This window comes from Haliaeetus albicilla, chromosome 8, assembly GCF_947461875.1.
Source record: "Haliaeetus albicilla chromosome 8, bHalAlb1.1, whole genome shotgun sequence".
Taxonomy (NCBI): Eukaryota; Metazoa; Chordata; class Aves; order Accipitriformes; family Accipitridae; genus Haliaeetus; species Haliaeetus albicilla.
Genome location: NC_091490.1, coordinates 39,915,074 through 39,936,033, shown reverse-complemented (window position 1 = coordinate 39,936,033; position 20,960 = coordinate 39,915,074). Strand labels below are relative to the sequence as shown.

The window sequence follows — 20,960 nt, the reverse complement described above, 5'->3', positions numbered from 1 at the left end:
TCAATGCCCTTTTCAAGCAGCAAGGGAGCAGGGGTAATTTTTTCAGTGGTTTGGGACTTTTTCTGCTCCTTCTAGGAAACTGTGCAATGTACCAGCCAGCCAGCACTTCCCCTCCCACCGTGTCCCCCGGCTCCTGGGGCCGCCCCACGGTGACCCGGCTGCAGCGGGTTAGGTCTGCTCCTGCGGCTTTCACCCCTTCCAGGGGAATTTGGAGGATGAAGAGAGGTGAAAAGAGCTCCAGGTGTATAAAAGCCACCTGGAAATGCTTCTCCCATCTACTGCTGGAGACCAAGGCGGGACCCCCACTGCGGCACAGCGTGAGCCCCCTCCCTGCCCTTGTCCCCAAACACCCCAAAACTGCAGCTCCCAGAGTTCCTGCCCCTGGTTTCAGGGGCTGCAGGGATTTCCCTCCCCAGGCGTGACTCAGTCCACCTTGCCCACAGATGCCTGTGCCGAGTCCCGGCCCAGCCCCACCATCTCCATCTCCTCGTCCCCTGGGTTTTGGCCGGTGCAGGGTGGCGAAACCAGGGCTGGCCGTGGTCCCATGATGATGCTGGGGGATGGAGGATGCTCCCCACTGAGCTGGTGTCTCCCCTCAAAGGCTTTTTTGGGGCGAAACCTCTCTAGTGCATGTTTATTCCCTCCCTTGAGGCTGCACTGTGCTGCTTTGGCTGTGGGTTACGGCTGCTCCTTAACCCCACGGCACCTCCTCTGGCTGGGGAAACTGAGGCACGGTACCACCTTCCCCACTCCGTGTGCGGCCCAGCCCTCCTCGGTCTGTGGCTGTGTCCCACCGCTGTCCTTGAGACAAGCTGGGCCGGGCAGGTCTGTTGTGGGGGTCCCAGCCCAAAACGTGGGTGCAAAGCAGGAGCTGGGAAACCCAAGCGGGGTTCGCCCCGGCCCTTCCCCACAGCAGATGGGGAGTGAGGGACTGGGGCCACATCCCTGGGGAAAACCCCACGGTGGCAGTGGGGGGGGCCAGCACTGGGATTTGGGGGTGCACTGGAGCCCCAGCATCCTGCCCCCGCAGCGGGGAGCTGGGTTGGAGGGTCAGACCTGCCCAGGAGCTGCCCAAATTCTCCTGGCTGTGTTGGGGTGAGGAGGGAGGCTGGGGGGGACCCGCCGGTCTGTGAGCCAGCACGGCCGTACGCCTGCGTGTGCCTTGGACGTGCATGTGTGTGTGTTTGTCCCGTCCCCTGTCCCTCCTGTCCCGCCCTGGCAGCAGAACCAGCGCTGGGAGAGTCAAACCTCCGGGTTTCTGCCTGGCAGGAAATTCCAGGTTTTTTGCAAGATTTTTCATTTGAAATGGAGCCAGGGCTCCAAATCCTCCCGCTTCCAGGGAAGGCAAGCTGAGCCCTCCTCATGCCGGGGAAATAACACAAGGAAAAAGGTTTTGGGTTTTTTTTTTTCCTTCCAAACTGGAGCAGCGGGGCAGGGGAGGAGGAAGCCCTGCACACCCCACCAGCGGCCACCCTCCCGCTGCTCCTGCACACACCGGGACCGACCCACGTCCCACGGGGAACGTGGCAGCCGTGGGGGCTGCATGGCAGGCTGTGCCACCCGCTGGAGAGGCAGCAGGCGGGCAGGGTGGCCGAGATGGCCGAGATGGCCTCCGTTCCGACTCGCGCTCCCTCCGCTCCCCACGCCAACAATAGCCGCCTTCCGGCACAGCCCCGCTCGCTTTCCTGTTTTCCCTCGGCCGGTCTCGGCGCGTGGGGCTCCACCGACTCGTGGAGATCCCCCCGCCGTCCCGGTGGCACCAAGGGGCCAGGAGATGCCGTGGGGGCACGTCGCTCTTGGATGCCAGCAAAAAAAACGGGGCACGCTGGGTTTGCTGCCACCAGCCCCGGCTTCGGGGATGCTGGATGTGATCATCAGGAGGAGGGAGGAGGGCTGGGGGGGCTCAGCGCCCGCCGAGCAGCCGGGTGGCATCAAATGCATCAAAATCCATGTTTCCCCGAAAAAAATTCGGATGCCCTGCGCTGCACGAGCTGCCAAAGCCTCCTCTGGCCAGGCGCCGTCGTGGCCCCTTCTGCCGCCCGTGGGTTTGCTGGGGGCAGGCGTGCCCCCCCCCAGCCGGAGCCACCGGAGCAGGGACTTGCTGCAGCCCCAGATTTGCGAGGGCTGCTCTGCAGGGGGGGTGTGCAGCGCAGGACCCCCCCGCCTTGGCCCCGAAAATGCATGCTCACAGGGGAGGCCTGGAGGAAAGCAGCCAGGATTGGGCTGGGGGGGGGGGCAGTTTGGCTGGACCCTGCATCCACTCGGCTGTGTGGGAGAGGGGGAGAGCCCCCCGGCCCCGGCGGGGAAACACGGGCAATGCACCGGGATAAACACGTGTGCAGGCAAAAAAAACCAACACATGGGGCGGCGGCAGCATGATCGTGTGTGCACACGTATGTACGTGTGTGTGCGTGTGCGAGCCGGCCCCCAGGCAACCGCGCAGTTCCACAGCAACGTACCCGCAGAGGCTGCACCTGCGTGTGCGTGCACACGCGTGCTGGCCGCACACGCATGTGCGGGTGCAAACGCCACGTGGGGCGACGCTCTGCCGCCTCCCGCTTTGCCCTCGCACACGCGCTCGTGGGCTTCTGCGCACGCCAGGCTGCCACGCAGCGTCCGGCCCCACGCGGGTGCACGTCCCCTGGGTGCCGACGGCCGATCATCTGGGCCCCCCCCGGCAGCCTGAGACCTGACGCTCTCATCACACCCGGCTGCAAACCTCACTCGCAGCCCCGCAGCTGGAGGAAGCCACCCCTCAGGTGCCGCTGCCTCTTGTCACCCCCGGCCATTGCCCCGACACCTCCCGGTTCGGGGCCTTTCGGAGACGGGATACGGTGTGGGAGGCAGCGCGCGGAGAGCGTGCGGCGAGTGCGGTGTGAGTGTGCAAAGAGGCTGGGAGCGTGCAGGGAGCGAATAGTGGGTGCAGGGTGTGAGCAGCAAGCACGGAGGGAGGGTGCAGTAAGCATGCACTGAGCATGCAGCGAGCGTGCAGACACGCAGTGAGCGTGCAGCGAGCGTGCAGACGTGCAGCGAGCGCGCAGAGAGCGCGCAGCAAGCACGGAGAGCGCGTGCCAGGCGTGAAGCAAACATGCGGAGGTCATATAAGGGCCACACGGCAAGCACACAGCGGGCAGCGAGCACGCACCAGCCACGCAGAGAGGACGCAGTGCCCGTGTGGAGAACATGCGGATGACATGCAGATGACATGCAGCCACCACACGGAGAGCGTGCATCGCACACGCAGCGAGCACGTGGCCTGCAAGCGCGGCTGCTCTGCCGGGGACCCCCGTGGGCTGGGTGAGCTCCCAACCGGCCCTGGGTGTCCCCGCCGAGCCGGGCACCCCTGGGTGGCCTCCCCGGGGCTGTGGGTGCCGGCGCTGCCGCCCTGTCATTACCAGCTGGGTGACCTACATGGTGGCGTGCACAATTTTGGAGGCATGCGGCTCCTCCGCCTGTGCCGGAGACGCCCAACGGGTGCCAGCGGCCAGCGCGCCCCACGGCACCGTCGCCATCCCGTCCCCTGTCCCTTGTCCCCGTCCCCTGCCCTTCCTCTAACCCTGGGAGCCAAAACCCTGCAAATCCCCCCTGTCCTGCAGCACCACATTTGCCCCCCCCCCGCAGCCTGGGCTAATTGGGGAGCCTTCGTTAGCAGTACTAATAAAGAAAGGTCCAGAGTGCCTGGTTTTCCCTGGTTGCTCTGCTTGCGAGCGGGACGTGGGAGCAGCCGTCAGGGCCTGGCAAAAGCAGGAATTTGGGCAGATTCGGAGGGGCCTGAGGGGGTGGGTGGGGGGTGGCGGGGGCAGCCGGGACCCCACCGCAGTGGCCCTATGCCAGGATGGCACCGGTGGCTTTGGGGGGGGGCTGCAAATCCCGCAGCGAAACGTCCCCAAACAACGGGGGGGGGAGGAGGAGAAGCTGCTGAGGGGGCAAAGCGTGATGGCGGGGCTGGGGGGGGCTGCATCACTGGGAATGGGGGGGGGGGGACTGACGTGGGGCACCCCGGGGGAGGCGGCTGCGGCGAAACGGGGGGCCTGCTGGGTGCGCAATGGCGGCAGCGGGGCGAGCAGCCAATGCGCGGCGCGGCTGGTGAAGTCATGCACCGCGGTGCGGCAGCCATTGGCCCCAGCGCTGCCGCTCGGGCGCAACGAGCGCGTCTGTTCTCAGCTCGGGTTGGCGTCATGCGAGAATGGGGGGGGGGACACCCACACGGTGACGGCCTCCCACGGTGCCACCGAGCTCGGAGTTGGGGGTCCTGCTTCTGAATGTGTGTGTGTGTCCCCCGCCACTGCTGGTGGCATCCAGCAGGGCCTCGGTGGCCTGCAGGGACGGAGGGACGTGACCCCGTGCCCTGCTTGCCCCCCCCCTTGGCGCAGGCCCGGCTGTGGGGCTGAGCACTGCCCCACTCGTGGCATGTGTGGGCTGGGGTGGGGGGGTCAGGACCAGCCCCCACCCCCCCTGCCCTGAGCCTTGGGGCTGCAGAAAATGAACACGGAGCCAGAATGTCCCTGTCCCTGGGTGCGGGGGGGGGGGGGACACGCCAAGGGGTGTCCCTGTCCCTGGGTGCAGTGCGGGGGGGTGGCCGGGGGGGTGTCCCTGTCCCTGACTGTAGCACAGGAGGGTGCCTGGAGGCGGGGGGGTGCAGGGAGCCCCCCAGGGGGGTGTCCCCATCCCCCACTGCAGCGCAGAAGAGTGCCCGGGCGTGGGGGGGTGTCCGGGTCCCGGGAGCAGCAAGGGGGGGTGTGCTTGTGTCCCCAGTGGGTGCCTGAGGGGGGGTCCTTGTGTCCCCGGTGGGTGCCCGGGGGGGGTGTCCTTGTGTCCCCAGTGGGTGTTCGGGGGGTTGTATCTGTCCCCGGTGCAGCACGGGGGGTGCCCGGGGAGGGTGTTTGTGTCCCCGGTGGGTGCTCCGGTGGGGGGGGTGTGTCCCCCGGGGGGTGTGTTTGTGTCCCCGGGGGGGGTGTGTGTCCCCGGGGGGGGTGTGTGTTCCCGGGGAGGGGGGTGCTTGTGTCCCCGGTGCAGCGGAGGGGGGTGCCGGGGGGGATGTCCCCGTCCCGGGGGACGCAGCGCCGTGGGGGGGGGGGGGGGGGGGGGTGCCCGGGGCGGCGGCGCACGGCGGGGGCGGTGCGGGGCGGTGCGGGGCGGGCCGGGGCCGTGGCTATAAAGGCGGCGGGGGCGGCGGCGGCGCGTCCCCTCCCGGCGGCGGCGCGGAGCGGAGCGGAGCGGGCGGCGGTGCGGGCTGCGGTACCACCAGCAGCGGCGGCTCTGCGGGGCCGCGCCGGTGGGTAGGGGGGGTCCCGGGGGGGGCTCCGTGCGGAGCCGCAGCCGTCTGACACCACCCCCCCCACACCTCTCCCCGCAGGTCTCGGCCACCCCCCGGACTCCCCTCCGGCTCTGCCCGTCCCTCCGCCTCCCTCCCCTTCCCTCCCCCCCCCGCTCCGTTTGTTTGGGGTTTTTTTTTTTTTTTGGTTTGGTTTTTTTTTTTTTTTTTCCGTCCTCCCCCCCTTCCTCATTTCTCCCAGCAACGCCGCCCCCCGCCGCCCCCCCCCGCAGCAAGATGGTGCAGAAGAAATCAGAGATCCCGGGTTTCCACCGCTCCTTCAAGGTAAGGGGCTGCTCCCCTCCGGGGGGGGGGAAGAATCCGGGGCTGGGGTGCGGACCCGCGGCGGCCTGATCCTGCGTTCTGCAGCGCTCTGCGCCGCATCCCCTGCCTGGGGGGGGGACACAGAGGGATGAGCCGCCTCTTGCCTGCCCCCCCCCCTCCCGACACCCCTCCCCGACAAGGAGGGAAGCGCCGTGGACGCTGTCACCCAAACCGAGCAGCGGGACCCCCCTGTCCCCCCACCCCGGAGGGTTGGGGTGCTGCTGGGGGTCAGGTCTGCAGACATGCCCCCCCCCCCCCCCATGGGTGCTGGGATGCTGCAGCAAGGCTTTGCTTGCTCTGCTGCAGCTCCCACGGGGGTCACCCGTGGGGTGGGGGGCGGTGTGGGCTGCACTCTCCCCCCCCCCCCACCCAGCTGCACCCATTCTCCTTTAATCTGCAAGCAGGGTGCTGGACCACAGCAGGGGGGGAGCTGCTGGGGGGGCTGCAAGGGCTCCCCAGGCCCAGCCTGACACGGGACCTGTTGTGCAAAACCTCTTGTGCGAGGGCCAGATCCTGGCAGCACGGCACCCACCGGCCCAAGGCTGCGGCTGCACCCCGGGGTGGTCAGGGCACCGTCACGTCACGTCCATCCCGGGTGCTGTCACGCTCGGGGTCGTGCGGGAGGGGGCCAAATCCTGCCGGGTCCTGCTCCCCTCAATGCTCCTTCTTGTCCTGGCTGTGCGGCCGAGCAGCTTCGTGGGATCTTTGTTTAGTTTGGCTCCTGGTGCTCCGAGGGATGCTGGGAGCTCACCCGAAACCTGCCCGGCTTATTTTAGCTGACACCTAATCCTGCTTTTAAGGCTTTTGGCTGGGGTTTGCCTCCCTCCCCACCACCCCCCCTGGGTGGCTGGGGACCGGGGGGGGACGACGACACACGGGACGTCTCGGATGTGCTGATGGAATCGGTGCGCAGCGTCCGCCCCGCGCCTCCCATCCCCCAAACCTTTTGTGTGTCGGTGCTGCGGCAGCTGGCAGGGCCCAGTGCCCCCCGTGTGCCCCCCCCGTACCTCCCCGGGAGGCCTCATCCTGCCCACGGTGCAGGGACTTGGCCAGAGCTGCTTATCCCGGGGGGGGGACACGGCTGCGTTGACGTAGGGGCCTTTGGCTGGGGCTGGGTGGGGGGGTTTGGCAGCTGAAGGGCAATGCTGCATTCTGGAAATTCAGCTTTTTTTTTTTTTTTTTTTTTTTTTGTGGGGAGGAAGCTGGCAAAACGCTGGGCAGGAGAGTTTTGGCCCCAGAGATCTGGAGTGGTGCTTGGTGGGGGGGTGCTTCTGGTGTGACCCCCCCCAGCACATCACGGTGGGGACCTCCCCGGCTGTCCCCCCCCCCCCGAGAGCCACCCTGTCAGTAAACAGGCACTTTCTGGCTGTTTCTGGCAGCGGTGGCCGGAGTTTGCTGTTCCTGCGACGCACTGGGGCTGGCAGCCGGCCCGGGCACCGGGGCACCGGGGCGGGTTTGGGAACGCCGCCGGGAGCTGCCACCTCCACCCAAACAGATTTCGTAACCCTGCGGAGGACGGGGCCCTTTTGCCTCCCCGGCCGGGTGCCCCCGGTGCTCCCCGTCCTGCTGTGGGGTGGCTCAGGAGGGCAGGGGGTCCCCATGTCCCCTTTGGGGTGCTGGGACCAGAGCCACTGGGGTTTGGGGTGGGGGAGGCAGTGGTTCCCGTGCCCTTCGCCGATCCGGGGCGCACGGAGGGTTTTGAGTGGGGCCTGATCCTGCCAGGTCGCAGGTGTCTCGCAGCCCGGCAGGCAGGACGTTGACCGGAGCGGGGCTGAGTGGGCTCTTGACCTTGCTGGAAGCCGGGAGGATGCGGCGTGGTGGCCCTGGAGCCCGTCCTGCCCTGTGGCTTTTCTTCCTCCCCCCTTCACTGTAGTTCAGGTCTGGGTGGAGACCTGGGGTTGGGTTGGTGCGGGCGGCCCTGATCCCTCTCATCATCCCCCACGCGCTGGCCTGGGGCTGCTGGCGTGGAGGCATGACCCTGCAGTGCCATCCCCATCAGGAGATGTGGTCAAAGCCTTCCTTCTCCTCCTCCTCCTCTGGCTCTGCCTGGGGCTCCGCCGTATCCCTCCAGCAGCGGCACTGTGAGCCGGTGTCCTGCACCGGCAGGGCGGGTGAGCCGAGCGTATGCCAAGACCAGGAGCGTGCCGGGCTCTGTGGCCGTACTGGGCTTGGCGCAGGCGGCTGGTAGCGGCTGATCCGGCAGCTGCCATCTCATTCCTGTTCTTGGCCCCCACAGGGACAAAACCCCTTTGACCTGGAGTTTGACCAGTCCAACCACCTGGAGCCCGTCTTCAACTTCGAGTGCCCGCCCCGTCCCGGTGAGCTGTGGGTGCTGTGGGTGCCCTCCTGTGGGGCTGTGTCCCTGGGGGAGGGAATTCTCCCATCCCGGACCCCGGAATGTTGGCCCTTTATGTTTCCCCGAAGGCTTTGGGGAGCTGCCCCAAGGGCGGCGATGCTGGGGGAGCATAGGGTGGACGGGGGTGACTCACACCGGTGGCTTTGCTCTGGCACAGACATGCCTTCAAGTCAACCCATTGATATCCCTGACGCCAAGAAAAGGAACAAGAAGAAGAAGCGCTGCAGAGCCACCGACAGCTTCTCTGGCAGGTTTGAAGGTGAGCGGGGCTGCCCAGGGACCCCGGGGTCCCCCCCTGGCCTGCGGCAGGGCTGGGGGCATCCTGGGATCTCTGGGCTCGGGGACAGCTCCGGGAGAAGGGACGGCAGTGGTGTCCCATGCTGCGGTGGTGCCGGCAGCTCAGGCGACCTCTTCCTTGCCAGATGTTTACCAGCTGCAGGAGGAGGTGCTGGGAGAAGGGGCCCATGCCAGAGTCCAGTCCTGCGTTAACCTCATCACCAACAAGGAGTACGCGGTGAAGGTAAAGCTCTGCCGCTCGGGGCTGCGGACCCGGCTCCCTCCCACCCCCTGCCTCAGTTTCCCTTTCCACCCTCCCCATCTCGGGCTCTCCCAGCTCCTATGACCATCTGGTGCTGGCACAGGACAACAGTTTCGTGGGCCGGAGGGGAAGGAGAGGGGCAGGAGCGTGGCCGGGCCGTGCAGGTGGCACACCATCCTCTGCCACCGCCCAGCTCCGGGACCTTGGTCAACCCCCTTAGCCACGCTCCTCTCCCTGTAAATTAGGGCAGACGGGAGATTAAATTAACGCTTGCAACGCGTCTGGGGACTCGGGGCAAGCAGGGGCATGTGGTGCCGGCAGGGTGGCCAGCTCCCGCTTGCCCGGAGGAGGTCTCCATGCCCCTGTGAGCGTGTGGGTGCTGGAGGGGTTTGGGGTGAGCCAGCTGCTTTTGGGGTTGGGGATGGTGGTCCCATGGCCCCGCGCCCCGCAGGCTCTCGGCCATGACACGAGGGGGCTGGGATGAGCCCTGTGTCAAAATGCAGCCAAATGCAAGGGGAACTTGGCTTCTCCCATTGCCCCAGGGGGGCCTTTGGGTGCCCCAGTGGGGAAACTGAGGCAGCGGGGAGGGCTGCATGGCAGTCAGGTGCTTTGTGTACCCTGAAGGGCTGGGGCCAGTGGGAGCACCCAGCTCTCCCCCCACGAGGCTGTGGGTGGGGACCCCCTGCCCACCTCGTGGCACCCGCCGTGCCAGCGCCCGCTGGGGCGAAGGGCCCTTCTCTGCCACCGGGGCGGCTGCGCCGGGGTTCGGCAGTGTCACATGGACCTTGCCTTGGCAGTGGCCCCGGGAAGGAGCGGCTTGGCACCGCCGCCGGGAACAGCCTGTTCTGCTGCCTTAACCCCTTCGGGCACCCCCCTGCTTTGCTCCACCCGGCCCCCCCGGGGGTCCCCAGTGCCGGCTGGGTGGGGTGCGGTGGTTGCCGGCCCCAGCTCCTCCCCGGCAGCGGTGTCTCTCCCTGAGTCTCCCCCATTTTTCGTTTCAGATCATAGAGAAGCGCCTGGGACACATCCGCAGCAGGGTCTTCCGCGAGGTGGAGATGCTGTATCAGTGCCAGGGACACAGGTACCGTGGGGCAGCCACTGTCCGCCCCCCCCCCCCCCCCCCCCCCACCATGGGCATGGGGAATAGGCTGAGACCGGGCTGATGCTCGAGACACCCATGGGCTGCAGCCAGGCCGCCCTCGCACGCTGCGCTCCCTCCCCGCGGCCTCGCCGGCCGGCGCAGAAGCATCTCAAGGCGATGTTAAGCGGTTTGCCATGACGACGGGGGCCGCAGTGGCCAAGTTGGAGCAATGCCGAGGGGCGAACCGAGCCACTGCCGCGGCGTTTGCCGTCCTGCCGCGGAAAGCTGCTGAGCGGGGCTGTTTCTGGAGAGGGGCGAGCGAGCCAGGAGGGTCTGCGAGCAATTAGGGAGCGGAGCTGGGCGCCGAAAGTCCCTCTCCCCCCGCTGGAATGTGGCCAGGGGGCCCCGGCCGTGTGGTTTCAATCACTGGAAACCCAATTTTCCTGTCTTGCATCCCCCTCCCCAGGCAGGTTCCCGTGCCGGTTGGGGGTGCGGGGGGGGCTGTGGGGAGGGGGGACCCCAAAAGGTGGTGGGGTTTTTTTGGGGGGTGGGGAGGGATGCTGAGCTGATGCTGCTGTCCCTGCAGGAATGTCCTGGAGCTGATCGAGTTCTTTGAGGAGGAGGAGAGGTTTTACCTGGTGTTTGAGAAGATGAGAGGAGGTGAGTATGGTGCCGGGGAGGGGGAAGCCGGGGTAGCAGGACCCCCCCCCACCGCCCCACGACCCCCCGCTCTGCTGTCACCCTGCTGCAGGCTCCATCCTGACCCACATCCATCGGAGACGTCACTTCAACGAGCTGGAGGCCAGCGTGGTGGTGCAGGATATCGCCAGCGCCCTGCACTTTTTGCACAACAAAGGTGAGCTGGGATGCCGTGCCCTCCCCCGGGGGGGGGGGATGCCGCCTCCCCGCATCCTTCTGCCCAGGGGTGGGGGGGACACACGACAGTGTCAGACCCCCCCCAGGGCGCACAGGGTCAGGCTCAGCTGCATCATGAGGCTTTTTGTGGTGCGAAGCCTGTTCCTCCGGTTCGGCCGGGGCTCGGGGCCAGCAGCAATTTTTTGCCCTTTGCCACGACGCAGGCGGTGATTTGGGGTGGGGAGGGAGGGGTCTTTGTGCCACCCCCAGGCCTTTCACCACGGAGGACTTACTGGGGGGGGGGGGAATTTTTGCCCTCATCATCTCTTTTCTCCCCCCCCGCCAGGAATCGCACACAGGGATCTAAAACCAGAAAATATTCTGTGTGAGAGCCCAGACCAGGTGAGGGGGGAGCAGCCGGGGTGGTGGGCGCAGGGGGGTGCTGCCCGGGGTGGGGGGGGCAGGTTCCCATGGGGGATGCTGCTGCCGTAGCACATGGGGTGGTACGAAGTGGGACACGAACCAGGCGTTAACAAGCAGCTGGGGCGCAAAAGCAAGGCTGTGGTCCCCTGGGGGGGCTTCTGGGGGGGTCACTGACCACTTCTTCCCCCCCCCCCCCACCTCCAGGTCTCCCCAGTGAAAATCTGTGACTTTGACCTGGGAAGCGGCATCAAACTCAACGGCGATTGCTCCCCCATCTCCACCCCGGAGCTGCTCACCCCGGTAAGCATATGAGCCCCAGGGCTGGGGGGGGGTGTCAAACTGTCCCTGGGGGGGGGGCTCCCCCCCCACACAGCTGCCCTATAGGCTTTGGGTGGGGGGACACGGAATACTGCATGCGGACACCCCCCTGCTCGTCGCTCCCGTCGCTAATGCTGTGCGTGTGTCCCCCCCCCAAGCCCGCGGCAGCAGGCGAGATGTGGTTACATAACGTGTGGGGGGGACATGGACAAGGGGGGGGACACACGGGGTTGGCACACAGCCCGGGCTGCCGTGAGCCTTAGCAACAGCCAACCCTGGTGGAGGCGGCTGCGGGGGGGTTGGGGGGGGGGGGGAGGCTGGTGCTCACTGGGAGAAGTGGGTCAGGCGAGGGGCTGGGTGGGGGGGCTGCTGTGATTCCCCTGGTTGTGGGAGAGAGGGGGCTGCCCCCCCCAAGTTACGGGATGGTGCTTGCGTGCGATGCGGACCCCGTAGGGTGGACACCCCCAAAGCTTCCCCGTGGTGCTCGGAGCTGTCCCACTCTTTAGTGGGGGTGCTAAGCCTGCCCCCCCCCACCCCCCCTAGAAAGCCCTGCTTCTCTTATCGACAGCAGCAGGCCCCCCCCGTGCAGGGTGTTGCCCTGCACCCCCAGTGTTTTTGGGGTGCTCACGTGCCGGGGAGGGCAGAGCCTGACCGATGTGGGGTGCAACAACAACAGAGGTGGGGGCCAAAACACCCCTGGCCCCCCTCCTTCCTCCCCATTTACCCTTCTGGGGCAGGGGCTGAATTTCTGACGTGTCCCAAGTTTCCCCGTTCTCAGCAATGGGAGTGGAGGGGGTGCAGCTGCCCTGCTGCAGGGTGGTCGGGGTTTTTTGGGGTTGTTTTGTTTTTTCGGTTGTTTTTTTTTTTTTTTTTTTCCCTGCGGTGGCATCAGCTGCTGGGGCTGGTGAGGCCTCTCATTAGGAGGAGGCCTCTCGTTACGGGGTGATTATCTGCTGGCTGCAGCTTTTTTCTGCTCTGGTCACGAGGCCCGTGTGGGTTGCGGGTCACGTGCGCTGGAAAGCCCCAGAGCCCCGGCAGCCATCGAGGACCAGCCGCTGGCTCTTGCCTCTCCTGGCAATCGCTTTTAACTCCTCTGGCACCGTATCCCGCGTCTGCTCCCGTATCTCTGCCAGCTCCGGCGGGCCCTGCCTGCGTCAGGCAGGGGAACAGGCAAAGCAGGCTCGTCCCCGCCGCCCGCCCGCGGTGTTTTGCGGCCGCTCCCAGGCGATGGGACGGATGCTGCCCCGTTGAGCTGGTTGGGTGGCGGCGGTGCTGTGGGGTGTGGGTCTGGTGCTGCCCCGTGGGGGTACCTGGGAGGGGGTTACACCCCCTTTAGGCTTTTTTTTTTTTTATTAATGGGGCGGCAACCCCCAGAGAGGCAGGTTTGCGGCATCCCCTGCGTGATGGTGGGAAACCGGGTAGTGGTGATCTGTCCTGCCAGGAGCAAACCTGGGAAGCAGCAGGGTCTGCACCCTCATTTCAGGACCCCCCCCCCTTCAGTCCCACCGGCCAGCATCTTGCCCCATCGCTCCCCCATCCTTTTGGGGACCCCGTGCCGGGGCTCACCCCCGCCTCTCCCCACAGTGCGGCTCCGCTGAGTACATGGCCCCGGAGGTGGTGGAAGCCTTCAACGAGGAGGCATCCATCTACGACAAGCGTTGCGACCTGTGGAGCCTGGGCGTCATCCTGTACATCATGCTGAGCGGGTACCCCCCCTTCGTGGGTCACTGCGGCTCCGACTGCGGCTGGGACCGGGGCGAGGCGTGCCACACCTGCCAGGTGCGCGGGGGACCCCCGGCGTTGCCAAAAGCCGCCGCCGGTTTGGCAGCACCGCTCCTGGCTCAACCCCTTTTATTTCTTCCCCCCCCCACCCCAGAACATGCTCTTTGAGAGCATCCAGGAGGGGAAGTACGAGTTTCCCGACAAGGACTGGGCGCACATCTCCTTCGGAGCCAAAGACCTCATTTCCAAGCTGCTGGTGAGAGATGCCAAGAAGCGGCTCAGTGCGGCCCAGGTCCTGGAGCACCCCTGGGTGCAGGGGGTGAGTGCTGCTGTCCCCCGTCCCCCTCCCAAACCCTTGCTCCCAAAAGCCAGGGTGGGGAAAACCCGGCTCTGACTGGCTGCGTTTCATTGCAGTGCGCCCCGGATAACACCCTGCCGACCCCCATCATCCTGCAGAGGTGAGCGTGGGTGGCCCTGGGATGGTGGGGTGTGGGGGGGGGGGATATCCCAGTCCCCCAAATCCTGGTTTCTCTCCCCAGCGGGGGCTGCTCTCCGCTTTTGCTGCTTTTTGGGGGCTCTGCCACAGCTCTCGCTGTTTGGGCAGCGGTTGCAGCATGTGATTTGGGCTCGAGCCACGTTTTTGGTGCATGACCGGTCTGGCATGGCATGCACGCGGGGGGGGGGGGGGGACACTGATATTTGACCCCAACCTCCCTCCAGCCTCCCCGCATCCCACCCTGAGCCCTTGCCTCCCCCGCAGGAACAGCAGTGCCAAAGAGCTCACCTCCTTTGCCGCCGAGGCCATCGCCGTCAACCGCCAGCTGACACGGCGCGATGAGGACGAGGAGGAGGAGGCGGAGGAGGAAGCACGACCCATCATCATCAAAGCTACCTCACGGGCCATGCAGCTCTCCCCCCCCTCCGAGTCCAAGCTGGCCAAGCGGCGGCAGAAGAGCAGCCTGGCCAAGGCGGTGGCCCCCGGGCAGCACCTGGTGGCCCCGCTGGTCCTGGTGGCCGACCAAGCCTGAGCTGTGCCCCTCGGACCTGCTGTACCCCATGTCCTTCTTCTCTTTCTTTCTTTCTTCCCCCCTCCAACCCCTCCACCCCCCAAAAACCCCACTGTTTCTGGCTAGTGACAAGATCAGGACTCGTCCCTGTGGCTGGTTTCCAAGGTTTTGCTGATCTTGTAGGTCTGGGGGTGGGAGGGTTTGTTTAAGATTTTTTTTTTTAAGGTATTAAATCAAGCGTGAGGTTGCTTCACCCAGGGCACACTCAAGGACATCTGACAGACACACGGACTTTTGTTTCCCGACTCTTGGTTTCTCCTCTGACATGTTTTTCCTCCCTCCCCGACACCAAAGGACTCTTTGTATCCGCGGCTGCTTTGACGATTTCAGCTCATTTCATACTGTGAACAAAAGACCCTCGGTCGCGTTTTCAACAACGGGAGTTGCGTTTTAACCTCGTCCCTCCCCTCGGAGCTGCAGGTCTTTCTCCGATGTTGGGGTAGATCCCACAAAAACCCCCTCCCGGGGGTCTGGGAGTCACCTCCCGGGTGCGGGGAGCCCCTCCGTCCCATGCTCGGGGGCATCCCCGGCTGTGCTTTGGGGGGGACGCAGTGGGCATTGTGCAGGGAACCGCTCGGGCTGGGGAGAGATGGTGCCAGCAAGGGAGCCGTGCCCTGTCCCACCAAGCCACCCTCTTTCTTCCGCAGCCTGCTTCCAGAATAAGCTATTCACCCCCGTTTTTCTTTTTTTTCTTTTTTTTTTTTTTAATTATTGTTGGTTTTAAACTGCTAGCTGTGCTTCTCTACAGGGCATGGAGAAATGTCTTCCTTTCCTCCTGCGTTCTGGCTGGTGGCTCCCTGGGGGTAAGGTCAGAGCCGGGGGGGGATACACAGGCGTCTGGGGCCACGTTCTTGTGCCGGTCGGGTGTCGCACCCATTTTCGGAGGGGCTGCTCGCCCGCGGTTGTGCCCTCGTGGAGGTGCAAGAGGGGATGAGGTCTCTGGGACAGCTGGAGCAACAACAAAATACCCCTTTGGGAATAGCAGGGTGCTCTCTGGAAAGCAAAGGACCCCCCAACCCCTTAAAGAGCGTTGGGACCCGCTGCAGGGCGGTGCGACCTGGCGTGGCTTTGGGCTGGTCCCGAGGCTGCTGTGGCAGGAGGGTCTGGGGGTGCGCAGGGTGCCGAGTGCCCCGGGGATGCCGGCGGGTGAGCGACCGGGCTGGTGGCAGCACCCAAGGGCCACGGCACTGGGGAGGAGAAGCCTGGGGAGGGCTTGGGATGTGGGGCTGGAGGGTTTGGGGTCAGGACAGCAGCGCCTTGGGCAGCGCGGGGTCTGACGGGCGGCTGGGGAGAGCTGGGCGTGCGTGTTCACGCGTGTGCGTCCACGTTCGTGTGTGTTCGTGCATCTGCATGCGTGGCGTTGCCCTCTCTATTCGGAGCTTGCTTTGGGGAAGGGAGGGGATGCACGCGGGGGAAGGACTTGGGATGCTGAATCGGGATGAGGCCCTTGGCTGGTTTTTGCTGCGCAGGGCTGGATCCGTCCAGGCGAGCGAGTGGTGCCCGTGCTTGGGAGTCGGGCTGGTGTCCAGCTCCTCCAAACACCCCCTGCACTGAGCCAGAGCAGCAAACCTGCTCCCCACCGCGGGCATGGCCGCGGGTCGTGCCACCGAGCTGCACCCGCTGCCTTGCCCATGTCCCACGGGGAGGGAGGGTGCCTCCTTCATTAGCAATCTTCTTTCCCTTCCAATTCGATGCTTTGAGCTTTATATTTTGAAAAAGCAGCCTTGGCCCATCGTGTGCACAGGTGAAGGCTTTGGGAGCTTGCTTTGAGCTGGGGAAGAGAATTCCCTGGGTCTTCAGCTGAAGACAGTCACTGTCTCAGAAAAAAAAAAAGTTCTCCTTTTTATTTTAAGACTGCTGACAGCAATACTATGCAATATATGTTGTTTTTTGTTTCAGGGAGGTGTGTGTGAGTTATCTTGGGCGATTATGATCTCGGGTGTTGATGGAGTTTGGGGCAGGGACCGTCTTTTCTCACCCTTCCAGGCCCTTCTGCTGAGCGGCATCAGTGGGTTGGGGAGGGGGGCTCCCCCCCCACACCTAAAAAAAACAAACCCTGCCTTGCACTTGCGATCTGCCCTCTCCCCTGGGTGCTCTTGGTCCCACTGTGCAGGGTGGGGAGGAGCGAGGTGGTGGTGAGGGGAGGCACCCCCCCCCCCATGCAGGCACTGGGACACCCTGGAGAGGCCTCCTTTAAAGGAAAAAAAAAAAATCCATCTTGATTGTACATTGTTACTTTTTATAGCTTATTTTGTTTTATCAGTTGTAGATAATTCCTCGTTGTCTTATATTAAGAAATACTTGAATGATGTACAGTACGCGATGCCTTGAGCTGGTATTGTGAAAGCTATTGTTAATGCTGCACGCCGCAGCCTTTTTTAAAAAAACAAAAAATAATCGTGGGAAGGGGATGGCGGGGGGATGTCTCTGAAAAAATTTTCTTTTTTTGTCCCCCATGCTTTTGTTGGCAAACATCGAGTTTCCCCCTCTTCCCACATGTAAGACCTATCTCATATATATATATATGTATGTATATATATATATAGATATACACACATACTCTTCTGAAGGCTGGCGCGTGGCCTGGGTGACCCGTGCTGTGCGGGGAGCTCGTCCCTGTGGGCACTTTTCTGATACGTGGGTATCCTCGGCCGGGGATGCCTGCAGCTGGCAGATGCTGTGGGTGTTTGCATCGAGGGGATGGACGTGCTGGGGAGCATCTGACTTCTTTGCCGGTTGCTTGGCCCAGGCTTGGCTTCATGTTTCGGCTCGGGGGTTTGGTTTTATCGTGGACCCGGCGTTCCTGACGTAGCACTCGGTGGGGGAATCCTGTGCCGCCGGGATGGTAAGCTCCCAGCAGCTCTGGTGTGCGGCGTGCGTGGCAGGGTCTGTGCGTTATAGAGGATCCTTAAATGCCTCTAGAGCTGAGGGATCGACTCTAAAACACCTCTCGACCTGACTCGCAGCGGTGTTGGGGACCCATGGGTGCCTCAGCAGTGCAGGACTTGGCACTGCACCAGGCCGGCTGGGGAGATGCTCGTGCTGGGGCCGGACATCCCCTCCCCGCTGCCAGTGCCTCTCCCGAGGTGGTTTCCAGACAGATGCTCCCCGACCCACTGTCCAGCACCAGCTAACCCCTCTTGCCAATGCCCTTCTTCCTCCTCTTCCTCTTTCAAAGCCTTTCCCCCCCCTAGAGCATCTGTCTTGGAAACCAACTTCAAAAAGATTTTTTTTCATTTTTTTTTTTAAGCTGGAAATTTTAAGTGTTTTGGCTTCCTCTCCTTCCCCCCTGCCCTTCCTTCAGCCAACTAACTCGACTTAGAACTGGTTAGAAACGTTTACTGTGAAGCTAACTTTTTTTATCAAAACAGGAGAAACTTTCTCCACTTTACAATTGATGAAGACTGCCAAAGCTGGTTCGACAAAAGTCATGTTAACGCACTGTTGGTTTGTACAATGGCAGCCTCCATTCGGGGGCTGGCTGGAAAATAAAAATGAAAACAAAAAAAAAAAAAAAAGGAAAAAACCCCACAAAAACAAGCACTTTACTGTATGTACCAGGTGAACTGATACAGCTGAATTGAAGTTTTCCTTTATAACAATTGTTGATGCCAGAATTTTGTATTCTGTTTTGTAAGAATTTAATAAAAATGCATTGAGACCTACGTGGTCAGCATGTGGCTGTGGGCAGGCTGGGCAGCACGGGGCTGTTGGTGGCTGCTGAGGGGATTGGGCAGGTGTGGGGTGGGGGGAGCGAGCCCCCTGCACTCCAGTCAAGGGGTCTTCCTACTGTTGTCCTTCCCAGTCCACTGCTGGTCCCAAGGGGGCTGGGATCACAGCCAGGCAGGGCTGGAGCTGCAGGGTGCTGAGCTGGGATGCCAGGAATACGGGCTGGCAGCGGCTCAGGTCCTGACTCACTTTTCCCAACGGAGGGGTGTGATCTGCCGAATTCCCAAACGGGTTGGGGGGTCACGGTGCAGCACCGTGCTCTTTGCCAGCTGCCCTACTACCACCTCTCGGAGACAACCCTGGCCCATTTTCCATTCCCCTTACCTGTCAGGTGGTGGAGGGGGAAACAGAGGCAAGAGGGAAGTGTGTGGTGGGATGCTGGGGGTATGGGCAGCAGCAGGGACTGGAGGCTGGTGATCAGGATGGGGGAGAAGGGCTGCAGAAGCCCTGCTGTGCTTTCTTCCATGGGCAGGGAAGACCTTGCTGAATTTTTTTTTCTTTTTAATGCATTTTAATTTTTAAGGTATTTTCTGGCCTGGTATAAGTAAGTTTTCCAGTCCTGCTGCCATGCTGGGAGATGGAGCTGTGAGCCCTCTGGATGCCACTGCCATGGCTGGTGGGAACTGCTGTCCTGGCAGACCCCCATACGTAGCACCCTTGGTTTTGAGGTTGGGGCTGCAAGCTCTGCCGCACATCAGGAGCTGCTGCTCCCGGCTCTGCACACTGGCGAGGATGGCTCTGAGCGGAGAAAGCCCCACAGCGACTCACTGATGAGAAATCCGTGCTTGCTGCTTGATAAATGGTGCAGCTGCTTCCTGCAGCTTCTGGATCTGGACAGGGCAGCCCCAGGAGTCTCCCCTCGCAGGCTGCTCTGGGATGGCCTGTGGTGGGACCAGAGCTGAGGTCCTCTGGATGCAGAGGATGAGAAGGAGCGAGTCTCATCCCACTGCACTGTTCCTGCCTCTGCTGAACAAAGCTATTGCTGCCTCCTGTGCCTGGGGGCACCACATTGCAACCCTGGACATTTTATGAGCATCCAGCTCTCAGCAATCCTTTTCTCCCCTGCTTGTGTATCCTGCTCTCCTTCCCCTCTTGCATGTTGTCACATCTGTCCTTGGGTGCTCACCTATCTGTTCCAGAAACCCTTCCTCTCCTGCTGCCCTTTGCTCATGGCCCATCCTGCAGATGATCTACCTTCCAAGATGCTGGGTGGATGCCAGGCAGGTGGCATGTCAAAGCGAGCTTTGCTGCTGAGGCTGGTTTAGGTTTTAATCTCTGTAAAATTTCTACACATGGTCCCTCTTCCCCTCCTGCCCCGCCCCATCCCTGGTTTCACCACCCCCAGAAAGCACCCAGTAGTTGGAAACCATCTCAGAGCACGTGCAGAGAAGGGCAGCCCCGAAAATAAACCAATGCTGGTTAAAATAACCTGCGCTGTTCTGGTGCTTGAGCATCAGCCCAAAATAGGCTCTCCTGCTGGGATAAGGGTGCTATAAATAAGTCTGCGTTGATTTGCATTGGAGAAAAGCCCCGCAGCAGGACCAGCGGCGATGCCACCCACGCTGGCCCGGTGGCACCGTGAGAGTGAAGGGGCCACTGCAGAGCTGCTGGGGTGGCCTGGGTGACATCGTGGGTCACTCAGGCTTCAGGTGACGTGGCAGCTTGTGTCAGTACTCCTGTTCTCAGGATTTAATTGAGCCATCAGGTCATGATCTGATGTGAGTGGCTGTGGTGCCTGGGTGGCCAGTGTGGTTGTGCCTGGCTTTGGCACAAGGCACCGAGGAGGGTGGGCAAGCAGGCAGCTGAATTGTCTTCAGTATTTTGGGTCTAAGCCTGGCTATATTGGTCACAGGAGACGATCCGGATGATTAGCCAATGTTTTGATTCACTAGCTGCTCAAAAAACCCCCCCTGAACTGAAGAACATGCATTCCCTCAGCTCCAGACTGGTCTCCTAAATAGTCAGTGAGCCCCAAAACCACACTGACGTGCAGAGAGGAAAGTGTGAAGGGCTTTTTTGGATCAAAAAAAGGTTTCATTTCCTCTTTGTGCTTTTAAAATGTTTTATGGGTTTGCCAGAGAAGGAAAGAACCACTGTGCATTTTGCAGTGAATCACCACGCCTGTCCAGATAACCAAAACAAAGCAATTTGGGTTCTTTTTTTTGGTAGAATGTGCCATTTTTGGTGTCATTTTGTGGCTGGTGTGTAGGTGTGCAGGTTCTCCCTCTGTAGCCGTTTCAGGGAGCGATGTGCACCCTGGCAGACCCCAGCGCGTGGGTCTGTCCCTGCCTGCAGTCAGTTGTTACACCTGAATGCCCTGTGGCAGGCTGTGTCCCTCTGCACCAGGACAAGTCTTGGTGGCACAAGCACGGCACGGCACGGCTGTCACCTCTGCCGGCTGGAAAAGGCCTTGGTCAGTCTTGTGTTTGTGGGCTTCGATGGTGAAGTGTGGCTTTTGGAGAGCCACGGGATGCAGGTTCGGCTTTCCCACAGGATTTCAGTTCTGGGTGGAATTGCACAGGCCTTGGGAGCTGCGGTCGGTCAGCGGGAGCGGAGCAGTCAGGTTTTCCCAAAGCCCAGGAGAGCATCTCCAGCTGCGCCCCTCAGAGACTGCACTGCTGCCCATGGCTGGAGTGGGTCACGGGCCTCATCATTCGCCTCACCTGGTTGAAGGTTTAAATAAAGGCTTGTTGCTGAAGCATGGGATTTAGCAAGTCCCACTTTAGTCCCCCTCTGGCTAACACCCAAGATGTGTCTCTCTTTGCCACACAGTCCTCCTCAGAGCTGCGGTTCGTCTGAATGTAACTCCTTTGAGATGAGCTGCTCAGCCAGGTAAGAGCTACCTCTGCATTCCTAGCTTTTGCTTGGAATACATATTCCAAATGTATTTTTTTGGTCTTTACAAGGCAAAGAAAGGTCAGGTGTCCTCTGCCATTGAACTCTGAGCACTCCAGTCCCACTGGTTTCATTCCAGCTGCTTGTAGCTTGCCCTTGTGCAACTGAGACCCTTTATTTCCAGACCTATATTTGGTCAGCCTTCATCTAACACCAACTGAATGACACCGATTCACCCCCCCCCAGAGTTACTGCTGTGGTTAGGCTTTTTATCTTCTTACGATTACCCCATCTAAAATAGTGCTGCCTTTTGCTGAGCGCCTAATTTGTGAAGAAATCTGTTGGCTATCAGATCCAGAAATAACAGCGCCGTGCCATTTTTAGGAGCGTTTGTTCTC

General features: G+C 62.4%; 1 protein-coding gene across 2 annotated transcripts; it reads left to right on the top strand.

Annotated features, from left to right (window-relative positions):
- The first annotated feature begins 5,168 nt into the window (after nt 1-5,168).
- On the top strand, nt 5,169-17,663 carry MKNK2 (MAPK interacting serine/threonine kinase 2). 2 transcript variants are annotated; one of them, XM_069790124.1, is made up of 14 exons: nt 5,169-5,275; nt 5,357-5,599; nt 7,875-7,956; nt 8,152-8,253; nt 8,417-8,514; nt 9,534-9,613; nt 10,200-10,273; nt 10,365-10,469; nt 10,815-10,870; nt 11,096-11,191; nt 12,794-12,988; nt 13,086-13,250; nt 13,346-13,389; nt 14,164-17,663. In XM_069790124.1, the coding sequence occupies exons 2-14, from the start codon at nt 5,552-5,554 to the stop codon at nt 14,168-14,170; spliced, it is 1,152 nt and encodes a 383-aa protein (XP_069646225.1). In that variant the 5' UTR covers nt 5,169-5,275; nt 5,357-5,551; the 3' UTR covers nt 14,171-17,663. The 2 variants fall into 2 exon arrangements, with proteins under 2 accessions (XP_069646225.1, XP_069646224.1); XM_069790123.1 differs by having other exon boundaries at nt 13,692-17,663.
- Nucleotides 17,664-20,960: the final 3,297 nt, after the last annotated feature.